Source organism: Cetorhinus maximus, chromosome 3 (assembly GCF_964194155.1).
Source record: "Cetorhinus maximus chromosome 3, sCetMax3.hap1.1, whole genome shotgun sequence".
NCBI lineage: Eukaryota > Metazoa > Chordata > Chondrichthyes > Lamniformes > Cetorhinidae > Cetorhinus > Cetorhinus maximus.
This window is the reverse complement of record NC_135881.1, coordinates 26,824,564-26,849,139: the sequence shown is the minus strand read 5'-3', so window position 1 is coordinate 26,849,139 and position 24,576 is coordinate 26,824,564. Positions and strand designations below refer to the sequence as shown.

Here is a 24,576-nt window from a genome sequence, read left to right as displayed (position 1 = left end):
TGTGCCCAACTTTACTACAATGGAAACATTTAAGTTTTCGAGTGTCACTTTTGCCTTCAGCACCTTTCTTTCTGATCTGAGGAGAAACTTCCTGAGAATTTCTAACTGTCCCTTCTCTTTCCTGACTACCTGCTTTCCCTTCACATTCCCACTTTCTATCCTTCTCGTATTTAAAAGGGTGATGGAAAAAAGTTTTTGGTCTATGGACTGGCTCATAATCATCAGCTATGTCTGCTGCTTCCGCAGCTGTTTTAACCCTCTGTTCTTCCATGAGTTCTAACTACTGAAGGAAGTGAATTATTAAATTCTTCCAAAACAATTACTTCTCTAAGAGCTGCATATGTTGTCTCTACCTTTAATGCCCGTATCCACTACTCAAAATTACTTTGTTTTACTTTCTCAAACTAAATATGTCTGTCCAGGCTGTTTCCTGACATTCCGAAATTTCTGCCTGCACGCCTCAGGAACCAACTCATATGCGCTCAAAATAGCCTTTTTTACTGCATCATAATCCACAGGTACTTCTTCAGACAGCAATGCATATACCTCATGAGCTCTACCTACCAACCTAGACTGCAAAAGCAATGTTCAGATTTCTTGTGGCCATTTCATTTGCTTAGCCATCTTCTCAAACAAAATAAAGAATGCATATATGTCCCTTTCCTTAAACTTCAGAAGAGCCGTACAAATTTAAACATCTCTCCACTGGATTGAAAGTAGTTGTTTCTACATCAGAACTTTCCTCAACCTCTGAAGCCTCTTTTTTAAGGTCCAGCTTTTTAAGCTGGTACTGTCTTTCTCTCTTTTTTTCCTCTTTCTTCAACTGCTAACTCCTCTAGTTCCAATTCCATTTCCTTTCTCTCTTTCTCCTTCCTTTCTGCTTGCTCCCTTTGAAAAGCTTGTTCTCTTTCTTTTTCCTCCCTCTCTCTTTCCCTTTTGCCTCTAATTCAAGTTTTTTCATTTCCATTGCTTGTTCAAGTTCAAGCTTCTTCATTTGCAACTGAAGTCTCACTACCTGTGACTCACTAGTTTCTGGTATCCCTTCCAATTTCAAATGCTGCGCTATTACTTCGATTATGTCTGCTTTCTTTGCCTCTGTGGTTAATCCTAAATGCAACTTATCTGCCAGTTCTGTTAACTGAGCCTTAGTTACTTTTTGTAAACCAATCAGGGTTATATCCTCTACCGCCAGAAAAGTCTTAGCAATTGTTAATGCCATATTTGCAGTCTAACTGCTTTAAAATCCCTCATTACCAACTCCTGAGTTCAATGTTCTTCTCATACTCATAGCCTTAAGATTCATCAACTCCAAGCCAATCAAGGCATTTTAAAAATCCTGCAAAGAGTTCCCAGTTTTGTTATGATATGGCAGGTGGTATTTGCCAAGTGGACCAAATCCCAAAGGGGAACCTGGCCATGCTATCACAACGATTTTGCAATTTGTATCTATTACGAAAGGGTTTGTGCACTGAAGTCAGAAGTAATGAGTCCACTAACACCTTTAGAGACTTTAAAGATTAAATTAGAACATTTATTAACAAAAGAAAAGAAAACACACAGACTAGAGTTATACAGTTACATTTAGATTTATAACAGCTCTCGCAAGATTTCTACTTAACTAGACTCCCAACTACCCACCCCTTTTAGGCAACAGTCCAAATAGATTCTTAATCTATAAAACATCCAGTAATATTACCACAATCATCCACTGTTGTTATAAGGGAGGTATTTCACAGCTTTTCTCTCCCTCTCACTTGACAATGGAACTGTTTCACACAGTGCACCTTTCAAGATTTCGCACAACCATACCACACTTTAAATATATGTTCTCCCTTTTGATCTGTAAATCCCATTGTTTCAAAATTTCTTTGGAAGTTACTTTTCCCAGAATATAAAAATCTTCCATGCTGTCATATGGCCAGCACTTTCGGGAAAATAAACTTAATAACTTTGCCTTATTTATCTTGCCAGTTGTAAATATCTTATCATATCCCTTTGAAAGTGCCATAAGAGAACAGGATGGTGCCGGAAAAGGGTTCTGGACTAAAGGGAACTGCCTGACGACAGCATTTTAATTGGCTCCTGACCAGGTGACCAGGGTTTTTGTGTGTAGGTAGGACAGCTCCTAGCCTGCAAAGAGGGAAGACCTAAAACCTCTCTCTCCTGTGTTTGTAAGGTTCCAGCAATTCTGCCATAAGAGCTAACTGGCTATCCCTCACATCTCTGTAATCTGCTTTCTCTGAAAACCCCTGTCAAGAGGAAAAGGGAAAAATCACCACTAGAGGACACTGAAAAGCAAGTTCTTCACCCAGTGAACCACCGACTGAAAGTGCTAGGAGACTACCTCATGTCATCAACAACAAACTGCAAGGAATCTGGAAGACATCAATCAATATCAACCCATCTAATCCTGTACTCCGGATTGGTGCTATTGATCTGTTCTATCTCACCCTTAAAATCCATGTTTTGTGTGTCTTATGTGTGTGTGTGTGTGTGTGTGTTTGTCTATATGGGTTTAAGAAGGGGTAGAGTTTAAGTCATAGAGTTAGAAGTTAGCAGTTCAAATTTCTTTCTTTTTCCCTAAGGAAGGTTTGCTGAATAAACAGTTATTTACTTATTAAGTTTACAAAGCTGGTGCTCGTATTGTTAACCTAAATTAAACAATCGGGTAGAATTGAGGCAATATGGTGGTTTGATCAAACTTTTCACATTTGTTGCAGCTCGGGGGACAGCGGGGCTTGATATTACAGCGCACTATCCCCATTGAGTTGTGACACACAATAAAATTAGGAAAAAAAAATTTCCTTTACAGCTATATATTGAATGAAAGTTATCAGTGATTAATCAACGGTCACACCTATATCTGTTTTTACTTTTGTTAATAAACTGCTTCCTGTTCCTACATTGATTATCTCACATAGATTTAATTGGATGAAAAACCATCTACCATTTCTTTGGCATTTACTTGAAAAAGTGAAAAAGGACTTGCATTTATAGCGCTTTCCATGGCCTCAGGACATCCCAAAACACTACTGCTACTGGTCTCTCTCTCAAAAGATGAAGATAAGAGATCTGAAGGCTTTCTCTCTTCAGGTGTTGTCCCTCACTCCTTTAAATCTGCTGTCGTCACCCCATCCTCAAAAACCAACCCTTGACCCCTCTGCTTTTGCAAGCTACTGTCCCATCTCTAACCTCCCTTTCTTTTCTGAAGTCCTTGAACATGTTGTCATCTCCCAAATCCATACCCATCTTTCCCAGAACTCCACTTTTCCGTCAAAGTACTGAAATGGCTCTTATCAAAGTTCCAAATAACATCTTATAAGGCTCCTTGTCTTTCTAAACATGTGTATAGCCTTTGACACGATTGACCAAACCATCCTCCTCCAATACCTCTCCACTGTCATCCAGCTGGGTGGGACTATTCTCATCTGGTTCCATTCTTTTTTATCTAATCGAAGCCAGACAATCACTTGCGATGGTTACTCTTCCTGCTCACGCACCATTACTTCTGGCGTCTCCCAAGGATCAGTCTTTGCCCCCCTATTTATTATCCACATACTGCCCTTGGCAACATCATCTGAAGGCACTGCGTTAATTTTCCAGTGTGCACTGCCAACACCCAGCTCTGCCTCACCACCACCTCTCCTGACTCCTCCACTGTTGCTAAATTAACAGATTGCTTCTCCGACATCCAGTCTAGGATGAGCAGAAATTTCCTCCAAATATTAGGAAGACTGAAGCCACTGTTATTGGTCCCCCACTCTAAATTCTTGTTCTCGAACTACTGACTCCATCCCTCTCCCTAGCAGCAGTCTGAGATTAAGCCAGTTTGTGTGCAACCTTGAAGTCACTTTTGATCCTGAGGTAAGCTTCCAACCTCATGTTCGTGCCATCTCCAAGACTGTCTATCTCCGCCTCTGTAACAATTTCACCCATTTCAGCTCATCTGCTGCTGAAACCCTCATTCATGCCTTTGTTACCTCTAGACTCGACTATTACAATGCACTCCTGGATGATCTCCCTCATTCTACTCTTTGTAAACTTGAGGTTACCCAAAACTCTGCTGCCTGTGTCTTAACTCACACCAAGTCCTGTTCCCCATCTTGCTTACCCTACGTTGGCTCCCAGTTAAGCAACATCTTGATTTTAAAACTCTCATCCTTGTTTTCAAATCCCACCATGGTCTTGCCCTTCCATATCTCTGAAATCTCCTCCAACCCCACCACCCTCAAGATATTTGCGCTCCTCTAATTCTGGCCTCTAAAAAATTCCTAAGCATAATTGCTTCACCATTGGCGGCCATGCCTTCAGTTCCCTAGGCCCTTAGCTCTGGAATACCTTCCCTACACCTCTCTGCCATCTATCTTGATTTTCTGCTTTAAGACGCTTCTTAAATTAAATTCTTGATTAAGCTTTTGGTCATCTGACCTAATATCTCCTTATGTGGCTTGCTGTCGTTCTTTGTTTTATAATGCTCTTGAAAAGCTTCTCGGGAAGTTTCATTACATTAATAGAAATTGTTTTTGTTGTACTGAAAAATATCCAGTTATAGACTAAGTTATAGCCTTTTGCACAAGAACTTATCAATCAAGTCTTAGCATTACTTATAGAACTGTAGAAGCTCAGGTAGGAGGCAGCCATTTGGCTCATTATACTGACGTCAGGTCTAGCTTTGATCAATAGAAAACTAACTTCTTAACATTGCTCTTGTCCCGTAGCATTTTATCCATCTCTACTTCAAAGACTCAACACAAAGACTCATGGACTGTCTCTCCCATGCCTGTAACTTGTTCTCCCAGACTATAAGCGTCAAGAAAGCCATGGTCACGGGACTAGGTGCTGCATCTCTACCCCTGACCATATTGAATAACACCCCACTGTAAGTGATTAGCAAATTCTGCTACCTTGGGTCCATGTGACAAACAATCTAACCTTTGATGCAGAGTGCGACACACACATTGAGGGAGCAGTTCCGCCTTTGGCCGACTCGCAAAATGCGCATGGAATAATGCCAAGTTGACCCTTAAGACCAAGCTGATGGTTTATAGGGCCTGTGTTCTCAGCACCATGCTATGTGTCTGTGAAACATGGGCGACGTACAACTACCAGGAAAAGAAGCTCAATTATTTCTATCTTCATTCTCTGCGGCGCATTATCCTGGCAGGACAAAATCACTAATGCGGCAGTCCTCTCAAAAGCAGAGCTCCCACGTGTGTTGACCTTAATCGAACAGAGGCGGCTTTAGTGGATCGACATGTCCGCAGGATGGAAGACAGTTGCATTCTGTGGACCTTCTGTGTGGTGAGGTAGCCAGAGCCAGATGAGCAGCCCAAGGCTCTGCGTCAAAAATGCTTGCAAGCGTTACATAAAGACCCTAAACATAGGCTATCGCACCTGGGAGTCACTGGCTGGCAAATGAGGGAAACGGCAACACCTCCTGGTTGCTGGCATGGCTACAGAAGCTACCAGTGGCTACAGAAGCTTGGCAACAGGCACTAATGCTGAAAACAACACCCACTATGTCACTTGGCAACCTCATGTGTGGTGCTTGTGGCAGAACCTGCCTCTTAAAGGTTCTCAAAGCCATCAGCAAAGGTTCACCAAATGAAGATCCCCTACCTAAATGCGTTGTTTGCTGTATGTCCACCATCTCTCATGGAGGGAAGGATTCCAACACACTTCAAACATTTATTAACTTTTTGCCAAAAAACTTAATGGTCTCAACATTAACCATTCCATCCTCCAACAACCTTTGCATAAAGAAATATCTAGCCTCTCTCTCTGCATTCTCTTTCGTGATACATTATACATTTTGATGGGTAAAACACAACCTGTGTTTTATGCAAACTCATTTTAAAAATTTTTTACTTTCAGCCCCTATTTAAAAAACCCAAAATGCTCAAAGTCTTTTTTGTGATTTTATCTAATTCGCACATTCAAGGTCCACACTACTTGGTGCCTTTCCCTTGAGCATACATGTTCATCGCTGTTATTTTCTCACATATTTCGCATCAAGCCAAATTAGCCCTTCTCAAAGATTGCATTCTCTTGAATATAAAGGAAATCTGATAGTATCTCTGGATTAGTTTGGTAGATACGGCTCACCAAGATAGAGGCCAAGAAAATAAGTCTCTTATTCTGGTGATTGTTTTCACTGGTCAGACTATTAAACTTGAACAACCTGCATCCAGCATAGGCCTCCTGTTCCTCATTCACTGATTAGTCAGACATTTCAATTCAATTTTTCTTTCAAACACCAATGAGATAGCCCAATTCTTTGGGACTAAAATTCCCAGGGCCGGAAAATCACCTAGGATCGTATGGCACTGTTATTTTTGGTGCCCTTTGGGGCAAAGGAACAACTTTTTGCTCTGGGGCGAAGATACCTACCACCAACTAGGCTGAGGCAGTCTCCTTGGGATAGGTAGCTTTGGAGATTAGAGGCACGGACACTTAGCACTCTCATGTGAATTTGGTGACCTCCCCCAACCTTGCCAGCTTTCTTGGGCTAGCAATGGAAATTACCAGTGGGCATGATCATGACATAAGTGCTGGATTGCTGGCCTGTGCAACTTCAGGGCCTTTGTCTTCAGAATTAAGAGCATAAACTGCTTTGCCAAACAGAAGTGTAAACTCTCCAATGCTTAAACAGGAGATGAAAAAAAAATGAAATACTTTCTTTTCAATTTCACAAATGCTGCTGGTAAAAAGGTTAAACATAATTCAAATTCCATAAGATTTAGAATGGTCAAATCATTGTAAAACCAGTATTACCTGAAATCTTCTATCATATTCACAGAACTTTTTCACCAGGAAAGCATAGAAAGGATTAAATGTTCTTTCTTGCAGGCAACAGTGAACAAGAACATGAATAATCTCCCTTTCCTGTTGATCTTTCAGCCTAAGCCTGTAATAACAAAGATTGAATGTAAAATCCAGGGAACAGCTAAAATATTAAGTAGTCAACTTAAATATCATTAACTTAATTGAATGCTGGGTAAAAGGTGGAGTAAAGTACACTGAATACATAGTTTTGGAGTGGTTAAAAAATAAATTGAAGGTTGCGCTAAATACTCTAAACTTGATTATAGACAGATTTCATAATTAACTAACAATCGTCCCAACAAGCCCCACCGATTGTGAAGTAGCGAGATCAGATGGTCAGAGAATTAATTTATTGCAGCTGATCGTTAGATGATACTTTGCTGATTTGGCACAGAGAATGACTCTAGCAACTAGAAGACAATTCTGAACTTATGGAAAAACCAGTATTGGCTGTCTGCAAGGGCTCATCACAAATACTTCATTAGCTGGTACACTAAACTATTGGAACAGCTCAGAGCTTTAGATAATCAACATATTGGATCACGTGAGCTTGTTTACCCCTTTTTAGAAGAGGGATAATGAGAAACAATCCAAATATGGTCTAAAGCACGACCATGACCCAATATACAGAATTAGAGTTCAAGTACGTTTATTTCCTACTTAGTGTTGAATACATCCAAAAAATATATTAAGGGTGAAGTTCCACGATTTTTCGTTGCAAAAAAAAATTCCTTCCAGCTGCAGATTTTAAAAATATTTAAGTGAATTTATTTTTGTGCTCATTCAAGGCGAAGCATCTCAGTACTGGAGAATGCAATATTTTTTGATACTAAATGTTAATGCCAGTTCAAGATCAGATGTAGAATGAACCTGATGTAGAAAAAAAACTTCCTCTGAATGCCACAATTCCAACTAAAGACCATTCTATAATGCAGGGATTCTCAACCTTTGTTGCTTCTGAGGTGCCCTCCTGTGTCATAAAAATTCATTGGCCCGCTGTATTACTGCACAAGTCTTTTCTGTGTAAAAATCTGTTATACAATTAACATATTATTTATTTATTTTTTGACTTAATGTAAAACTTGTGATTAGATATGTTATATGTGGTGGTGATTAGATATATCATTCTCACATTCCTAACTGAACTCCCCTACATCTGACTGTCACCAAGGGGCAGAGGTGGATTGAGCAAACTATGTCAGATGATTAACACCATTATTGCTAGCATCTTCACCTCCCTCCGCTGTGGTGGATTGGTTATGTGGCTGACTCTGTCTGGTTGAACTTGTGTTGAGATAATATGTCTTTACAATAGTATTAAAAACCTTTTGACATAAAGAGTGCAGGAGGGCATGCCAGGAGCAGCATCAGCCATACCTAAAAATTAGGTGTCAACCTGGTGAACCTACAAACAGAACCACTTGCATGCCAAACAGCACAAGCAGCAAGTGATAGACAGAACTAAGCGATTCCACAACCAAAGGATCAGATCTAAGCTCTGCAGTCCTGCCACATCCAGTTATGAATGGTCGTGGACAATTAAATAATTCACTGGAGGAGGAGACTCCATAAGTATCCCCATCCTCAATGATGGAGGAGCCCAGCACATCAATGCAGCCATCAGAAGCAGCAAAATTGTACTCAATCACAATCTGTAACCTCATGGCCCGGCATGTCTCCCACTCTACCATTACCACCAAGCCAGACGAGCAACCCTGGTTCAATGAAGGCTGCAGGAAGGCATGAGAGGAGCAACATCAGGTATTCATAAAAACGAGGTGTCAACCTGGTGAAGCTACAACACAGGACGACTTACGTGCCAAACAGCATAAGCAGCAAGCGATTCCACAACCAACTGATCAGATCTAAGCTCTACAGTCCTGCCACATCCATTTAAGAATGGTGGTGGACAATTAAATGACTCACCGGAGGAAGAGGCTCCACAAACATCCCCACCCTCAATAGTGGGGGAGCCCAGCACATCAGTGCAAAAGATAAATATCCAAGAAGCATTTGTAACAATCTTAGGCCAAAAGTGCCGAGTGGATGATCCATCTCGGCCTCCTCCAGATGCCCCCAGCATCATAGATGCCAGTCTTCAGCCAATTCGATTCACTCCACATGATATCAAGAAATGGCTGAAGTCACTGGATACTGCAAAGGCTATGGGCCCTGACAACATTCCGGCAATAGTACTGAAAAATTGCGCTCCAGAACTGACCGCGCCCCTAGCCAAGCTGTTCCAGTACAGCTATGACACTGGCATCTACCCGGCAATGTGGAAAATTGCCCAGGTATGTCCTGTACACAAAAAGCAGGACAAATCCAACCTGTCTACTCTCAATCATCAGTAAAGTGATGGAAGGAGTCACCAACTGTACTATCAAGCGGCACTTGCTTAGCAATAACCTGCTCACTGATGCTCAGTTTGGGTTCCGCCAGGGTCACTCAGCTTCTGACCTCATTACAGCCTCGGCTCAAACATGGACAAAAGAGCTGAACTCCAGAGGTGAGCTGAGAGTAACTGCCCTCGACATCAAGGCAGCATTTGACCGAGTGTGGCATCAAGGAGCTCTAGCAAAACTGGAGTCAATGGGAATCAGGCGGGAAACTCTCTGCTAGTTGGAGGTGTACCTAGCACAAAGAAAGATGGTTGTGGTTGTTGGAGGTCAATCATCTCAATTCCAGGAAATCACTGCAGGAGTTCCTCAGCGTAGTGTCCTAGGCCCAACTGTCTTCAGCTGCTTCATCAATGGCCTTCCTTCCATCATAAGGTCAGAAGCGGGGATGTTCACTGATGACTGCACAATGTTCAGCACCATTCACGACTCCTCAGATACTGAAGCAATCCATGTCCAAAGACCTGGACAATATCCAGGCTTGGGCTGACAAGTGGCAAGTAACATTCACGTCACACAAGTGCCAGGCAATGACCATTTCCAACACTGGAGAATCTAACCATTGCCCATGACATTCAATGGCATTACCATCACTGAATTCCCCATTATCAACATCCTGGGGTTACCATTGACCAGAAACTGAACTGGACTAGCCATATAAATACTGTGGCTACAAGAGCAGCTCAGAGGCTAGGAATCCTACGGGGAGTAACTCACCTCCTGACTCCCCAAAACCTGTCCACCATCTACAAGGCACAAGTCAGAAGAGTGATGGAATGTTCTCCACTTGCCTGGATGAGTGCAGCTCCAGCGACACTCAAGAAGCTTGACACCATCCAGAACAAAGCAGCCCACTTGACTGGCACCCCTTCCACAAACATTCACTCCCTCCACCACTGACGAATAGTGGCAGCAGTGTGCACCATTTACAAGATGCACTGCAGAAACTAACCAACACTCCCCTCAGGCAGCACCTTCCAAACCCACGACCAGTACCATCTAGAAGGACAAGGACAGCAGATATATGGGAACACCACCACCTGGATGTTCCCCTCCAAGCCACTCACCATCATGATTTGGAAATTATATCGCCATTCCTTCATTGTCACTGGGTCAAAATCCTGGAATTCCCTCCCTTACAGCACTGTGGTTGTGCTTACACCACAAGGATGGCAGTGGTTCAAGAAGGCAGCTCATCAACACCTTCTGAAAGGCAATTAGGGATGGGCAATAAATGCTGGCTGAGCCAGAGAAACCCACATCCCATAAAATGAATTAAAAAGTCGAAATGTTTGAAGACTCTTCACAGACCTTCAGAATGCAGTGACCCCATTTAAGGAGGCAAACTCGCTCAGACAAATGTATGTAGTTGTTTCAGGTACAAAGCAGTTCATTTCTGAGTACGAGTTATATTTTTTCTCCTACATATTCTTTGATTATTTTTGGAGGACCATTTGGAACCTTCTCATGAATGCGAAGGGGCTGCAGGCCTGCATTGTGAATCCCTGACCTAATGCATCAGTTGAAACTTTTGCCATTATTTAACAATAAATGTCAAGTTAATTTGGATTGAAAGCAGGCCATTTGTGAGAAACTGAAAAATTGTTCTTTACAGCCAATTGTCAAAGACTTTCACTCCATCAGGCTAAGTTAAATGTGAATGCAGACTCCAATAGAGAAATCACCATGTGGAACCCAATGTTCCACTAGTTCTCTTAAGCCATTCAATTACGGTGAATTGTGCAGTATATTCAGATAGTTAGAATCCTTGAATTTAATACATAAACCAACTTAACAGGATCTTCAGGTCAGTCACCATTTACCTCTACAGCATCCAAAAAGCAAAGAAGACAAAGAGCTGTGGTGGACCTTGAACTTTATGACTCTGAGGCGAGAAAGTTAACAATCAACCACATTCACAGAATAGCCTTATTATAGCATTGTCGTCTAACATCTGTGGTTCAAGCTGCATTAAGTTTTTTTCAGCAAAGCAAAAGTTAGGTATTGACCTTAAAAGTTTTTCAAAAGCATCCAAATAATCCTCACTGGTCATCATGACACAAAAGATGTTCTTCCGTATGTCTGTATTCATCCTTTGTTTACGTGCAAGCTCCATAATTTTTCCACTTCCCTAAAATTTAACGAGTAGTATTTGTTAATACTGCAGAAATATTGACTGCAACTAGGGTCTATAACCTTACCAGTTTAAATTTTGGTAACCATCTTTTAAAATCAAAAATGCTTCAAACCAGTTTTGAGAGGGTTGTAACCATAATGTTGTGATGTTAATTAACAATTTTATAATTAGAGGGTGAGTCAATTGACAAGTATTAAAATGAGTCACTTCTGAATAAACAGAGAGCATATCAGGCTTTTAACAGGAGGATAACAGTCGTTCAAATAACTCCTAACTTATCCCGTTGCTGGCTCTCATCATCATTATTCGTTTCATCATTCTGCTGGTTGCAGTATATCAGTTGATACTTTTTAAAATTGAAAGACTCTGAATATTTTTATTATTTTAAAATGGTTTCTGCATCTCTTTTCAAAGCTAATATTGACAAAGTCATCAAGTCAGGTTAAAGAAAGCTCTTTTACAGGGGGTATTTATTTCAAACACAAACAAAAATTTCATATAATGGTTGCTTGCCAGTTTTCTTTAGTTTCATTATCCTCAATTCTTTTTTAAAAATTTATTGTGATAATAAACCTACCCTAACTATTTTGAACACTGTTTATGCACCATTGGAAAAATTAAAATTGTTAATTCCAAACCATTAATGTAACATAAAAGTGTAACAATTTATAAATCATTGTTCTTTTCTGATGCGTCATCATTAGAATATTGCAGTACAGCAAGGTTCAGACTGATAATCATGAACAATGAATAAAAGGACTACATAAAAGACTAGAGTTTCACGGATGAATAAAGAGCTGCCGTCAGATGTAAAACATGAGGAGTATGATAAAGTTAATGTTTGTAATGCTGAGGAAACATGAAGAATTAGCAAAAGCACAGAAAAGAAGCAAAAAAGGAAATTACAAAGACAGAAATTATGAAAAAAGACTACAAGTCAACAAAGGTGAAAGTGCAGTACATGTTGTAGGTTTGGACTGTTAAAAAGCCTGTGCTACATGATAGCAAGAATTGGGGAAATGCTGAAAGACAGAAGACACAGAGTGGGAGCAAATGAATTTTGGATTGGCATGATACATGCAATATTGTGCTCATCAAGTCTATGTTCTTTCATAAATGAGATGAGCATAGAAGAAATTACATGAAATATGCTTTAGGTACCAAATTTGGGGACATGGATGAAGAGAAAAAGCAAACTGCGAGGACCAATGCAAGAGGCCATAGGGAGAGGACAGAGGTGATGCAAAAATAGCTAAATGTACAGTACTCTCCAGGGAAAAGAGCAGGATGGAAATTTACCTGAAGTAGGAAAACTATCAATGGAGTGTTCAAATTACAAAAGTGTTTGAGACAGCAAACAGTAAAAGATTACTCTGCTAGTCAATGCATCGGCAAGAAAGGATAGTAAACTAAGGATTAGTACTAAAATATTGAGAAGGTTAGAAATATTTCATGAAATGATTATTAGAATACAGACTTATTTTCTACAAATGCCCTTTGAGGCAGATTCAAGGACAAAATTTAAGAAGGAATTAGTCAAACATGGAAGAAATGGAAAATGAGATTACAATAGAACTGTCCAACGGAGGAAGTTACCAGCTGTACGGCAATGAAAGGGAAAATTACCCCCTTTTATACCAAGATTTCTGCAATTCTTTTGAAAGTAAGAATTTTTTTCGATATGAAGGTCAAAGTAGATTACTTTGTTTTTAATGGATAGGAATTCTACCAACACCAAATTTAAGTATTATTTCATTAGGTGAAGATGCAAAACAAAATATACGTTCATGATATGCTGGAAGTAAGTCAATCTTAAACACATGCTTATACAGCATGAAGGTAACCTAAACTGCACTCTTATAAAATGGGGATATTGCAAAAAAGCAAAATAACAATAACTGACTGTACACCTATTATACATTGGCAACTGAAATGCTCACCTCTCCTAAAGCAACTTGTTCCTGTATTTTAGTACTTGTGTTATCAATCATGGGGATACCACTCCATGAAGATCCCACAATCCACCACCGTCCTATTTGGTCTGCTGTCAGTAGGTTTTCTAATGTTGCACGGAGGAGGAAGTCACCACGGCTGTTACGAATCTGCAAAGACACAATAGATGAAATATCAGCTTGTTTTCTTCCAATAATCAATGCAAATTTTGAACATCATTCAAGGATTTTGAACCAGCAACAAGAAGGAACAGTGATATGTACCAAAGTTAAAATGATATGTGATTTGGAGGTTCTGCCCTTTTGCTTCCATGCAGGTGCTACTGTAGAACCTTGGAGAGTTCATGCAGTTCGTCTTGCAGATAGTACATAGTCCAGTCATGGTATATTGGTAGAAGAGGCCTAGGCTGGTGGGCATGGTCCAATCAAAACACTGGCTTTGTCCTTATGCCAGGCTTGTTGAGTGATGCAGGCAAGTTGAGAGAATTCCACTGCATCTCTTAATCATATCTTTTAGGTGATGGAAAGGCACTGGGGAGTCAGGACATGAGCTAGTCACAGCAGAATTCTCTGACATGCTCTGGTAGCCATTGGATTTATGTGTCAGGCCGTTAAATTTCTGGTGAATGGTAATCCCCATAATGTTGACTCTGGGAGACTCTAGGATGGTAATGTCAGTGAACAGCAAGGGGAGTTATTTAATGACTGTTTTGTTGGGAGATAGTTATAGCCTGCTACTCACGTAACAACAATGGTGCCACACATCAGTCCTGCCCTTCATTTTGCCTAGTTCTTGCTGCATGTGGAACTGGACTGATTCATTAGGTGAGAAATTGCAAATGGGGCTGAACACTGTACAATCATTGGTGAATTGTCCCACTTCTGACCTTATGACGGGGAGGGTGGTGGGGAATATTAATTGATTAAACAGCTGAACGTACAGCAGTTGGGAATAGGACACTGCCTTGAGTAATTCAAGCAGCCACAATTCAATAGGACTGAGATGGCTGGCCTCCAAAAACTCCAACCATCTTCATCTGTGTGAGGTCTAACTCCACTGGAGATGGTTCCCTGATTGATTTCAGTTTTACCAGGGCTCCTTGGTGCCACACCCATTGAATACTGTCTTGAGGTCAAGAACAGTCACTGCCTCGCATTCCTGGAATTCAATTCGTGTCAATGTTTAGCCAAAGGCTGTGATGGGACTGGATACCAAGGGATATGGAACAAAGGTGTGTAAGTGGAATCAAATACTGATCAGCAATTATCTAACTGATGGAACAGACTTGAGGAGCTGAATGGCCTATTCCTGTTCCTATGTCAGTATTGTAGCTGTGCTGGACAAGCTTGGGTGGAGGTGTGGTTAGTTCTGGAGAAAACGTGCTCAGCATAGCATCCAGGAGGTTGCCAAGGCTTGCCACCTCTGCTTTGTCCAGTGCACTGTCAATTCTTGCTGTTGCATGGAGTGAATCGCATTGCTGAAGTTCGGCAATTTAATGGTAGGGAGTTGAGAAGGAGGCAGAAGGGAGTTGAGAAGGAGGCAGAGAACCATCCTCTTTGCACTTCTGGCTGAGCATGGTTGCAAATATTTCAGCATTTTAATTCTGATAATGAATTGGGATGCCCTAAATGTTGAATTTAAAGCAAATGATTAGGATTAAAATGGAACCATCAACGTGGATTGTAAGTACAATAGAAGAAAATACTTTTTACTTATATAGTGTCCTCCAAAACCTCAGGATGTCCCAAAGTGCTGCACATCTGATTACTGTACATATCTTTTCTTTCATTGTTGTAAAGTGATGTAGCCAATTTTCACACAGTAACCCAAGTGTCTAGATTATTTTTTAGTGATGTTGGTTGAGGAATAAATGTGGGCAGGGCACCCAGCAAGTCCCTTGCTCTCATTAAGATAGTGCCACGGGATCTTTTGCGTCTACTTAAGACATACAAGGTCTTGTTTTAACATCTTGTCTGAAAGACAGCTCCTTAGACAGTGCAGCAATCTCTCAGTAACTGCACTAAAAGGTGAACTTAGATTATGCCCTCGCTTTACTGGAGTGGGGTTTGAACCCACAACCTTCAGACTTGGAGGCAAGAGTGCTATCACTGAATCAGGGCTGACACTCAACTGTACTGCAACTGACTGAAGCACACGTGATCAAAAAGCTCTGAAATGCAAGACTCTTCTTGGCCTGCAGCAAGTTTTCATGGGCTTTGCTCATGAACAACCTTAACTTTTAAAACAAAATATAAAGGTCCAGTCCCTCGGATTTGTTCCTAACCATAGAACAGTGATTTTATTTTAAAATGTCCTAACCTCAATAGTAACCATTTCCATTTACAATGAAAATGGCTGCTGAATTTGATTGATGCACAGTGGCAACAGTGTGTACAATCGACAAGTGCACTGCAGCAACTCACCAACGCTCCTTCGACAGTACCTTCTATACCTGTGACCTCCACCACCGAGAAGGACAAGGGCAGCAGATACATGGGAACACCAACACCTGACTAAGAACTATATCACTGTTCCTTCACTGTTGCTGAGTCAAGATCCTGGAGCTCTCTTCCTAACAGCACTGTAGGTATACCTACACCATATGGACTGCAGCGGTTCAAGGAGATGGCTCACTACCACCTTCTCAAGGGCAATTAAGGACGGGCAATAAATGCTGGCCTAGCCACATCCCATGAACGAAAAAAAATTGCATCTAAAGTTATTTTTGGTACCCAACCCCATTGTTTGGTCACCTATTACAAAATTGAGTCAATCTATGTTCACAATGATCACTACACAAAAATATATTTATAAGGAATTATATTATTATTATATTATAATATTATTATAATAATTATTATAATATTATTATAATAACCCCATATATATATAATATATAGTATTATATTAATGTAACCCCAATTTAATTAGTTGTAATCAACAAACAGTATTTCTCATTTCTTATATGTTATATATCCACTGTCGGAAGATTGTTTCCATTGACATCAAAAAGCAACTATCTATTTTTGGTGCACTTTTGACTTTGTACATCTACCGACAAAAAAGTGTTCCCTCTCATTACACTGATCTGGCTTTACAAAACACAGCAGAGCTGCATTAAGTGAGACCAGGTGTTCTACAGAACTGAGTTTTCCATTTTACTTACAACTGAAATAATGAAGTTCGAAAAAAAACCAGATCACATAATGTTTATTTTTCAGTCTATAAAGCAAATTCTGCCTGGAAATACAGTAGCAATAAAACATATAGCATCTGAAGTGGTCTTGTAATGGTTCCTTTTAACTATCAAGTAAACATTCTCGTTAACAACCTTTGTTACACCAAACAGACACATTTACAGTCTGGATATAAAAACAAATCCACTTTTCGAAGAGGATAACATTAACCTATTCATCAGTGTAATGTACAGTTATGGTTCAACAAGATTTTATGCAGTGCTTTCTGCTTCAATGAATCTCTCAATGTAAGGTAGGCACATGTGCTGAAGTATAGATAAGGGTCAACAAAACTACTTTACAATATAATTCTATACATTATATAATACATTATAGAATTCCAATTATGCACTAAGTCTAAATTGACAAATGGCAAATAACATTTGTGCTACACAGGTGAAATTGTAATTGCAAATGACCACCTCCATCAATAGCAAATCTTACCATCTGCCCTGGACATTCTATCATTATCATTGCTGAATTCCCCCACCATCAACATCCTGAAGGTTATCACTGACCAGAAACTTAACTGGACCAGCCACATAAATGCTGTGGCTGCAAGAACAGGTCAAAGGCTAGAAATTCTGTGGCGAGTAATGCACCCTGACGACCACTCAGAAGAAGAGGGGCAGCAGACACATGGGAACATCACCACCACCTGCAAGTTCCCCTCAAGTCATATACCATTCTTAATTGGAATTATATTGCCATTCCTGCAACAATGCTCAAATCCCATGAATGAATTAAAAAATAAATACTTAATTAATATCAAGGTGATTCTTGTCATAATTAGTGCCTTGCCATAGTTTAACTATAATAATTAACATTGTTCACTTTAATGCAATATAACAATCAAAAATAAATCTGAATATTTTGTCATGGACAGGGTCGGTAGTGAACTGAACCCTTGTACTCCTTCCCTTACTGTCCGTAATCAGTATGGTTTTTGGAGAGGAAGATGTGTGCTCCCAGAGTGTAATATCAATTTAAATAACGGCAGAAAGCTTTTGTGGGTTTAAATAAAGAAGATTATTTATTCATGCAATCACCCCGAAAGTCTAAACGCTCGCCAATCGCTCAGCACATTCACTCACACATATGCTCGAGAAGAAAACAGTTAGAATATAGTGTACTTTTAAAAGTTGTAAATAAAAGAATAATTCATAGTTCACGCATCTGGCTCGTTGTAGGAGAACAGTTGTTATGGTAAAGGCAAAATACTGCGGATGTTGGAAATCTGAAACAAAAACAAAAAATACTGGAAAAACTCAGCAGGTCTGACACCATTTGTGGAGAGAAAGACAGGTCTAACGTTTCGAGTCCATATGACTCTGTTTTGTAACAGTTGTTATGGGCTTGGTAAAGAAAGGAATCTTCTCCACTCTTGAATGCAATTTAGATGAGTTCAAATAACTGAAGTTGGATATTAGGAGTATTGCAGAAATGCCTCAAAGAGATGAATGCTCAGCAGGCCATGAAGCTTGTAGTTTTTGTGTCAGGAGGTACAATTTTGTTACAGGTGGACTTAGATTTGGGATCAGGATGGGAGGCTTTTTAGGTTTTACAGCCTCCTGTTCTTAAAGGAAAAGATGACACTGCCTTTTCTGCAGCTGCTGTGGCTTGTGGAGGTCACTGCAGACTGCCTGGGTCCTTCTGGGTCTTTGGAAAATAAAGTATTTAGGTGTCAGAGCCAGTTCTGGTCACATGATTAACTGATATTGTCCATCCAGAATGGCTAGATAGATAATGGCTCTTCACACACATGTATGGATAGCGCATTTTCTGCAGTTCTCCTTTTGTTGAATTGCAAATTTGGATACGTAGAATTTAGAAGTCCATTGGTTCCAAGTTTGGAGTAAACTACAGACAGTGGCAGGTGTGAATTCCACAGAGGGGTGCTGTCTGGGTATGCCCATTGAAGGGGAATTCCCTTATCCAATTAGGAACTTTCTGGAAGCTTGTTGTAGTCTGTTTTGAATTTGCAAAAGTCAGCTGACCCTTGGCAGCCATCTTAGCCACCTGATTAGTGTCCATTTAAAAAAATAAAAGACAGTTCCAGAAACTTCCATACAAGCACAGTCTACGTTTAAAGTGATCACAAGGACATGTCTTCACTGGGCATAACAATACAATTAAAAATCTTGTAACATCCAAGTTCTTCTACTCCTTTTAAAGCTTTATCCTTATTGTCTCCTTATTCTTTCTCAAAATTTACACCTCGTATCTTTCCACTTCAAGCCTGTTCTGTCACCTTTCTGCCTAACCTGCTAACTTGTCCCCATCTGCCTTAAGTTACATACAGTCCTCTTCAGATTTAACCACATTCCCTATTTTTGTGCTATCTTCGACATACAATCTTGTATCCCCATATCTATGTCCTGATCTACATATAAAATATTTAAAAAGTGGGGAGAGCAATGGCAGCAACACCGGTTAATACTTATAGCCTTGCACTCTTGACATTCGATGGCATTACCATCGCTAAATCAACATCCCGGGGGTTACCATTGACCAGAAACTGAACTGGGCTAGCCACATAAATACTGTGGCTACAAGAGCAGGTCAGAGACTAGGAATCCTGCAACAAATAACTCACCTGCTGACTCCCCAAAGCCTGTCCACTTTCGACAAGGCATAAGTCAGGAATGTGATGGAATACTCTCAACTGGCCTGGATGAGTGCAGCTCCAACAACACTCAAGAACCTTGACACCATCCAGAACAAAGCAGCCCACGTGACTGGCACCCCTTCCACCAACATTCACTCCCTCCATCACCGACGAACAGTGGCAGCAGTGTGTACCATCGACAAGGTGCACTGCCGGAACTCACCAAGGCTCCTTAGGCAGCATCTTCCAAACCCATGACCGCTACCTTCTAGAAGGACAAGGGCAGCAGATGCCTGGAATCTGCCACCTGGAAGTTCCCTTCCAAGCCCCTCACTATCCTGACTTGGAAATATGTTGCCGTTCCTTCACTGTCACCGGGTCAAAATCCTGGAACACCTTCCCTAACAGCACTGAGGGTGTACCTACACCACAGGGACTGCAGCTGTACAAGAAGGCAGCAGGCCACCAACTTCTCAACGGCAATTAGGGATGGGCAATAAATGATGGCCTAGCCAGTGGCGTCCATATCCCGTAAATGAATTTTTTAAAAATCCAAAAAACATGCATTAACAGCTATAATAAAGGAAAGATTTTCCACTTGCTCATCTTTGATACGGACCCTCGCCTACTGGGAGACCTCATCCAGAAATCATACAATTTACAGATGTAAAATCAGACTTTACACAAGGTTGAGTCCTGCAGTCCTGGAAATCTCAGATTGGTGCAGGCTGGAAAGTTGCCATCAGATATATTGTTGTGATAGAATAGTGGAAGCTTTTCTCCCTATTTAACTTGTGCTATACCTCACTTGGGAGTGTTTGATTGGAAAGGGAAAAAAAGGCTCGCATTGAGAAAAGTGCCTTTCATGACTTCAGGGCGTCCCAAAGCACTTCACAGCCAATTAAGCACTTTTTGAAGTACATTCACTGTGGAAAATAGGAAACACTGCAGCCAACTTACACACAGCAAGCTCCCTCTTACAGCTATGTGACGACCAGATAATGTGTGTGCTTTTTTAAGTAATGTCGATACTGACAGCGTACAGGAAACTTAACTTGGTGTCAATCTTGGCTCAAAGTTAGCATTTTCAACTGAGCCAGGAGATCGTGCATTCAAGCCCCACTTGAGACATGAGCAGGTAATCTAAGCTGGCACTTCACTATCGGGTCTATTGCAATGTGGGAGCTGCTGCCTTTCATATAGTCTGTTAAACCTGTCTCTTAGGTAGATGTAAGAGATCCCATTATTGGAAGAGGAGCAGTGGAGTTCTCCTGGTGTCCCAAAATTTAGACTTCAACCAACATGGTTAGAACAGATATTCTGGTCACTTATCCAACTGCTGTAGCGAGCTCTTGCTGTGCTTTACTTGACTAATGTGTTTGCTATATGACAAAAGTGGCAACAATTCAAAAGTACTTAATTAGCTGTGAAACATTGAAATGTTCAAAAGTAATGGAAGGCACTATATAAATACAACTCTGTTCTTTGGGCTGTTTTCTGTTCCTTCATATTCTTTCAGATCAATTTATCTATGTTGCCATAGTCTAGTTAATACACCAAACTTCAATTTTAAAACTACTGTGACACCTTAATAAATACTTTTTGAAATCCATACACACGTTTCATTTGCTAATACACACAATCATTTTTTCAAAGAATTCTACTTAATATCAGACACAATTTATCTCTTGTAACTTCACGCTGCTTGCCCCAATTAATCCAATTATTTTCAACAGGATTAAATTTATCTTGTCATATCATATAGAAACTTACCAGGTACTAATGCTGAACTGGCTGCTCCATAGTTACAGGTTTATTCATTTCTCCTTTTAGAAATTCTGGGTTGAACAGCAAATCAATCTACTCTAAAGCTTATGCTGCTTTGGAATGACTGTTAGAATATGTGTGATATCAACCTGGAAACATTCAATTTTTTCCTCATTAGGAGAGGCAACCGTAACTTGCGCACTTTCCTCCTTACACCAGCTTGGATGGCAGTACGCTCCTCACAGTACTCCAGAAATTTCAAAAGATATCTTTAAGTGTATTATATTGAAGAAAACATGGCAGATGCCAAGCAGAAGCAAGAAGTTTAAAATGGGGCAACAGTATGGTTTTAAGGTTTCTGAAACCAGGGAACAAAATTCAAAGAAAACAGAACAAGGTAAGACAGGGCCTAGTGACCAAATGGGCACTCACCAATAGCAGAGCATCAGTGAACTGAAGGATACACTGGCTGAAGGGAGCAAAGGCAGGAGTTGATTACAAAAGCAATGTAGGATGGGGCCATAGAATTCAAAGGGAGAACATGACCCATGAAATTAATTCTCTGCAATCAGGGGAGCCTACAGAGCTTGAACAAAATAGGGATGATAAAAATCCCAGCTTTGTGCAGGCAGTGGCATTTTGAATGAATTGTAACCGTGGAAGAAGCTAAGGGAGTACTAGAGAAGCCTTGAAGTGAAGACATAAACTAAAGTTTAAGTCTTGGTGGGTGAGGGAACTCTGCAGACAGGCAATGGTAGAAGACACAGCCTTGGGAACGGAACATGTTGAGATCAGTTTCAGGAGGCCACCACTTTTCACCAACCTGTGCCAAAACTTGCAATCAGAAAGGAGAAATGGATATCCTACTTCAACAACAGCTTATATTTGCCTTTAATGAAAGGAAATGTCCCAAGATGCTTCACAGGAGCATAATAAAACAAAATATGACACCAAGCTTGGTCAAAAAGGACAGTTTTAGTGACTGTCTTAAAGAAAGATAGTCAGGTGGAAAGACAGAGAATTGTTGGGAGGGTGTTCCAGGGCTTACAGTCTAGGCAACTGAAGGCTTGGTCACCAATGGTGGAGTGATTAAAATTAAGGATGCTCAAGAAGCCAGAATTAGAGGAGCGCAGATATCTTGGTGGGTTGTGGACTTGGAGGAAATTCGAGATAGGGAGGGGCAAGGCTAATGAGAGATTTGAAAACAAGGATGAGAATTTTAGAATTAAGATGTTATTTGACGGGGAGCCAATGTAGGTCAGCAAGTATGGTGTGATAGGTGAATGGGAGTTGATGCGAGTTAAGACTTGGGCAGCAGAGTTTTGGAGGACCTCAAGTTTATGGAGAGTAGAATGTTGGCAACCAGCTTAGGGTGCGTCCGAGTAGTCGAGTCTAGTGGTAACGAAGACACAGGATGTCATTTGCAGCTTTGCTAGAGTCATTTTAATACCGCGGCAGGGATAGAAATTTGATTGGAGCGATTCACATATGGAGTTCTGGGAAAGATGAGCACGGATTTGAGAGGTGATGACATATTCAAGACTTTGGAGAGGAAAGAAAAGATGGAGACAGTAAAATTTAAAATTTTCAAGAGTTAAAAGGAATCTTAAAAAAGAGTGACAACAGCAAGCATTTACATTTGATCTCCAACACTGGAAAGTTTCAAGATGTCAAGGCGTAGCAGGAGAATTATAAGTGAAGGAAGCTTAATCAAAAAATTATACTTCAAAAGAATGCTCCAAAAAGTGCAAAGGAAAGGTTGTGTCTATTTGTGCCGTAACACTTCCTGCACATGTGCAGATGCAGTCTCTGTGTTAGGCTGTTTAAAGTGAGAAATGCTTTTAAGTACCACTCTACTTTATGTATTTTTGCAAGCTGGTGTCTTATAACTGTCTAATTTACAACAAAATCAGTTAATGGAAAAAATTGCAACTAATGAGAACAATTTTAATAGCGACATCTTATGTGACTGTGACAAAGGCATGCTTTTCCTCTTTGTCTGTTTTGACCTAACTGCAGATTTTTAACACAGTTGACCCCACCATCCTCCTCCAACACCTCCACCATCGCCCAGCTGGGTAGGACACCTGGTTACATTCTTATCTATTTAATAGTTGCCAGAGCATCACTTGCAATTATATCTGTTTCCACTCCTGTACCGTTACCTCAGGTGTCCCCCAAGGATCTATTCTTGTAATGGCAAAAACAGATACTTTCCCCAGCAAACCAATTAGTTTAGCTGAGAGCCAGTCTTGGAAACCAAAACTATCTGCTCTGAACTATGGAGTTTCACCATTGGTAAATATCAATAAAAAAGTACTTTGTATAAAATATTTAAGAAAAAGATCATCACCAAGTGAAGGGCTCAAAACCATGACCCTAGAATTAAGAATTCATTATCTACCAACTGAACTGGTTGGGTTATGTGGGAACTCATTGCACAAAGCCTTTCCAATTTGTTTAATTTGTTCCAATAAATCTAAAGAAAAATATTGTTTAGTGGTTAAAGTTGCAGTGCTAACCTGGCCTTTTTGCAGTGTTGGGCTTGGGAACAGAACAACATGCACCCACCATCTTTGTGGGAGAATCTGCACATGCGCTGGAGGCCACAGTGTGAGCCCAGCATGCATGTGCAACCATTTCTGATCCCTTTCTGGTCAGCGGCAAGAGTTACATTGCAAAGAAAAAGACGGACTGTTTTCTAGGGATGGAATCATCCCAGATTTGCACTTAGTGTGGTGGCTTTTCACGCTGTATCGTCCCAAACCTGCCACATTAATTATGAATCCCAGGATACACGCTATTTCAAAGGCAGGCGGGCTCCAACTCGCCTGACACACCGTCACCTCACCACTTCATCATGCCAGGCACCACATTTAAAGTACAGCTGCGCTCAGTGCTTCTCGCCCAGGGCTGCAGCAAAGAAGACATGACCCCAAAAGGCAACAAGACTGCAGCCCTCGGGCGCCTTTTGGACACCATGGAGGCCGGCTGTGATGTCCTCTACCATTGCTCTGGCCACAGGAGAGGCAGCAACATTATTACTCCGGCTTGGTAGGTGATGGCAGTGGTGATCAGTGCCAATGCTGCACAGAAGATGTTGGCCATCCAATGCAGACAGAGGATGAATAATCTCATCCATGCTGCCAGGGTATGGCAACCATCTCATCACTAAACTCACACACTCAGGCCCATCACACATTCACTAGCATCTGACTCACTGCCAGCTCAAGGGACATCACCACCCATTCTCTCACACATACTCTCTGATGTCCAACTAGCCTCATCTCCACTGGAGACTGCCTCCTCAGCCCTCACCATCTTGATGTCACTTGCACAGATCAACATATGCCCCCACACACACCCTGGGATACCCTCCTTCCCCAGTATAGCCCTCGTCCTGCAGCCTCATCCCTTGCTTGAGGCCACGCCTCCCCCTTCCCCAAGCAAGCTCTAGCCCTGCAGTTATTGAAAAGCCACCCACATATGACTGATCTGGTAGGAAGAGACCAGCTCATGAGCCCCCCACTAAAAGTGATATGGTGCTGTCTGTCAAGGCTGGCGCTGATGACTGCGAGTGCTGACCGAAGCAAGGTAGGCAAACAAACCTTGAAGTCCCAAGCAAAGTGCAGCCCGCCAAGTGCAAGCCTT

The 24,576-nt window shown here is 41.0% G+C and overlaps 1 protein-coding gene across 1 annotated transcript in view; it reads right to left on the bottom strand.

The window, feature by feature from the left end:
- nom1 (nucleolar protein with MIF4G domain 1) overlaps positions 1-24,576 on the bottom strand; it is a 75,791-nt gene that overhangs the window by 28,765 nt on the left and 22,450 nt on the right. The window contains exons 6-8 of the mRNA XM_078537114.1: positions 13,302-13,463; positions 11,234-11,355; positions 6,775-6,907 (exon numbers count right to left, since the gene is read on the bottom strand). Coding sequence (XP_078393240.1) covers positions 6,775-6,907; positions 11,234-11,355; positions 13,302-13,463 — 417 coding nt within the window. The remainder of the gene's footprint in view (positions 1-6,774; positions 6,908-11,233; positions 11,356-13,301; positions 13,464-24,576) is intronic.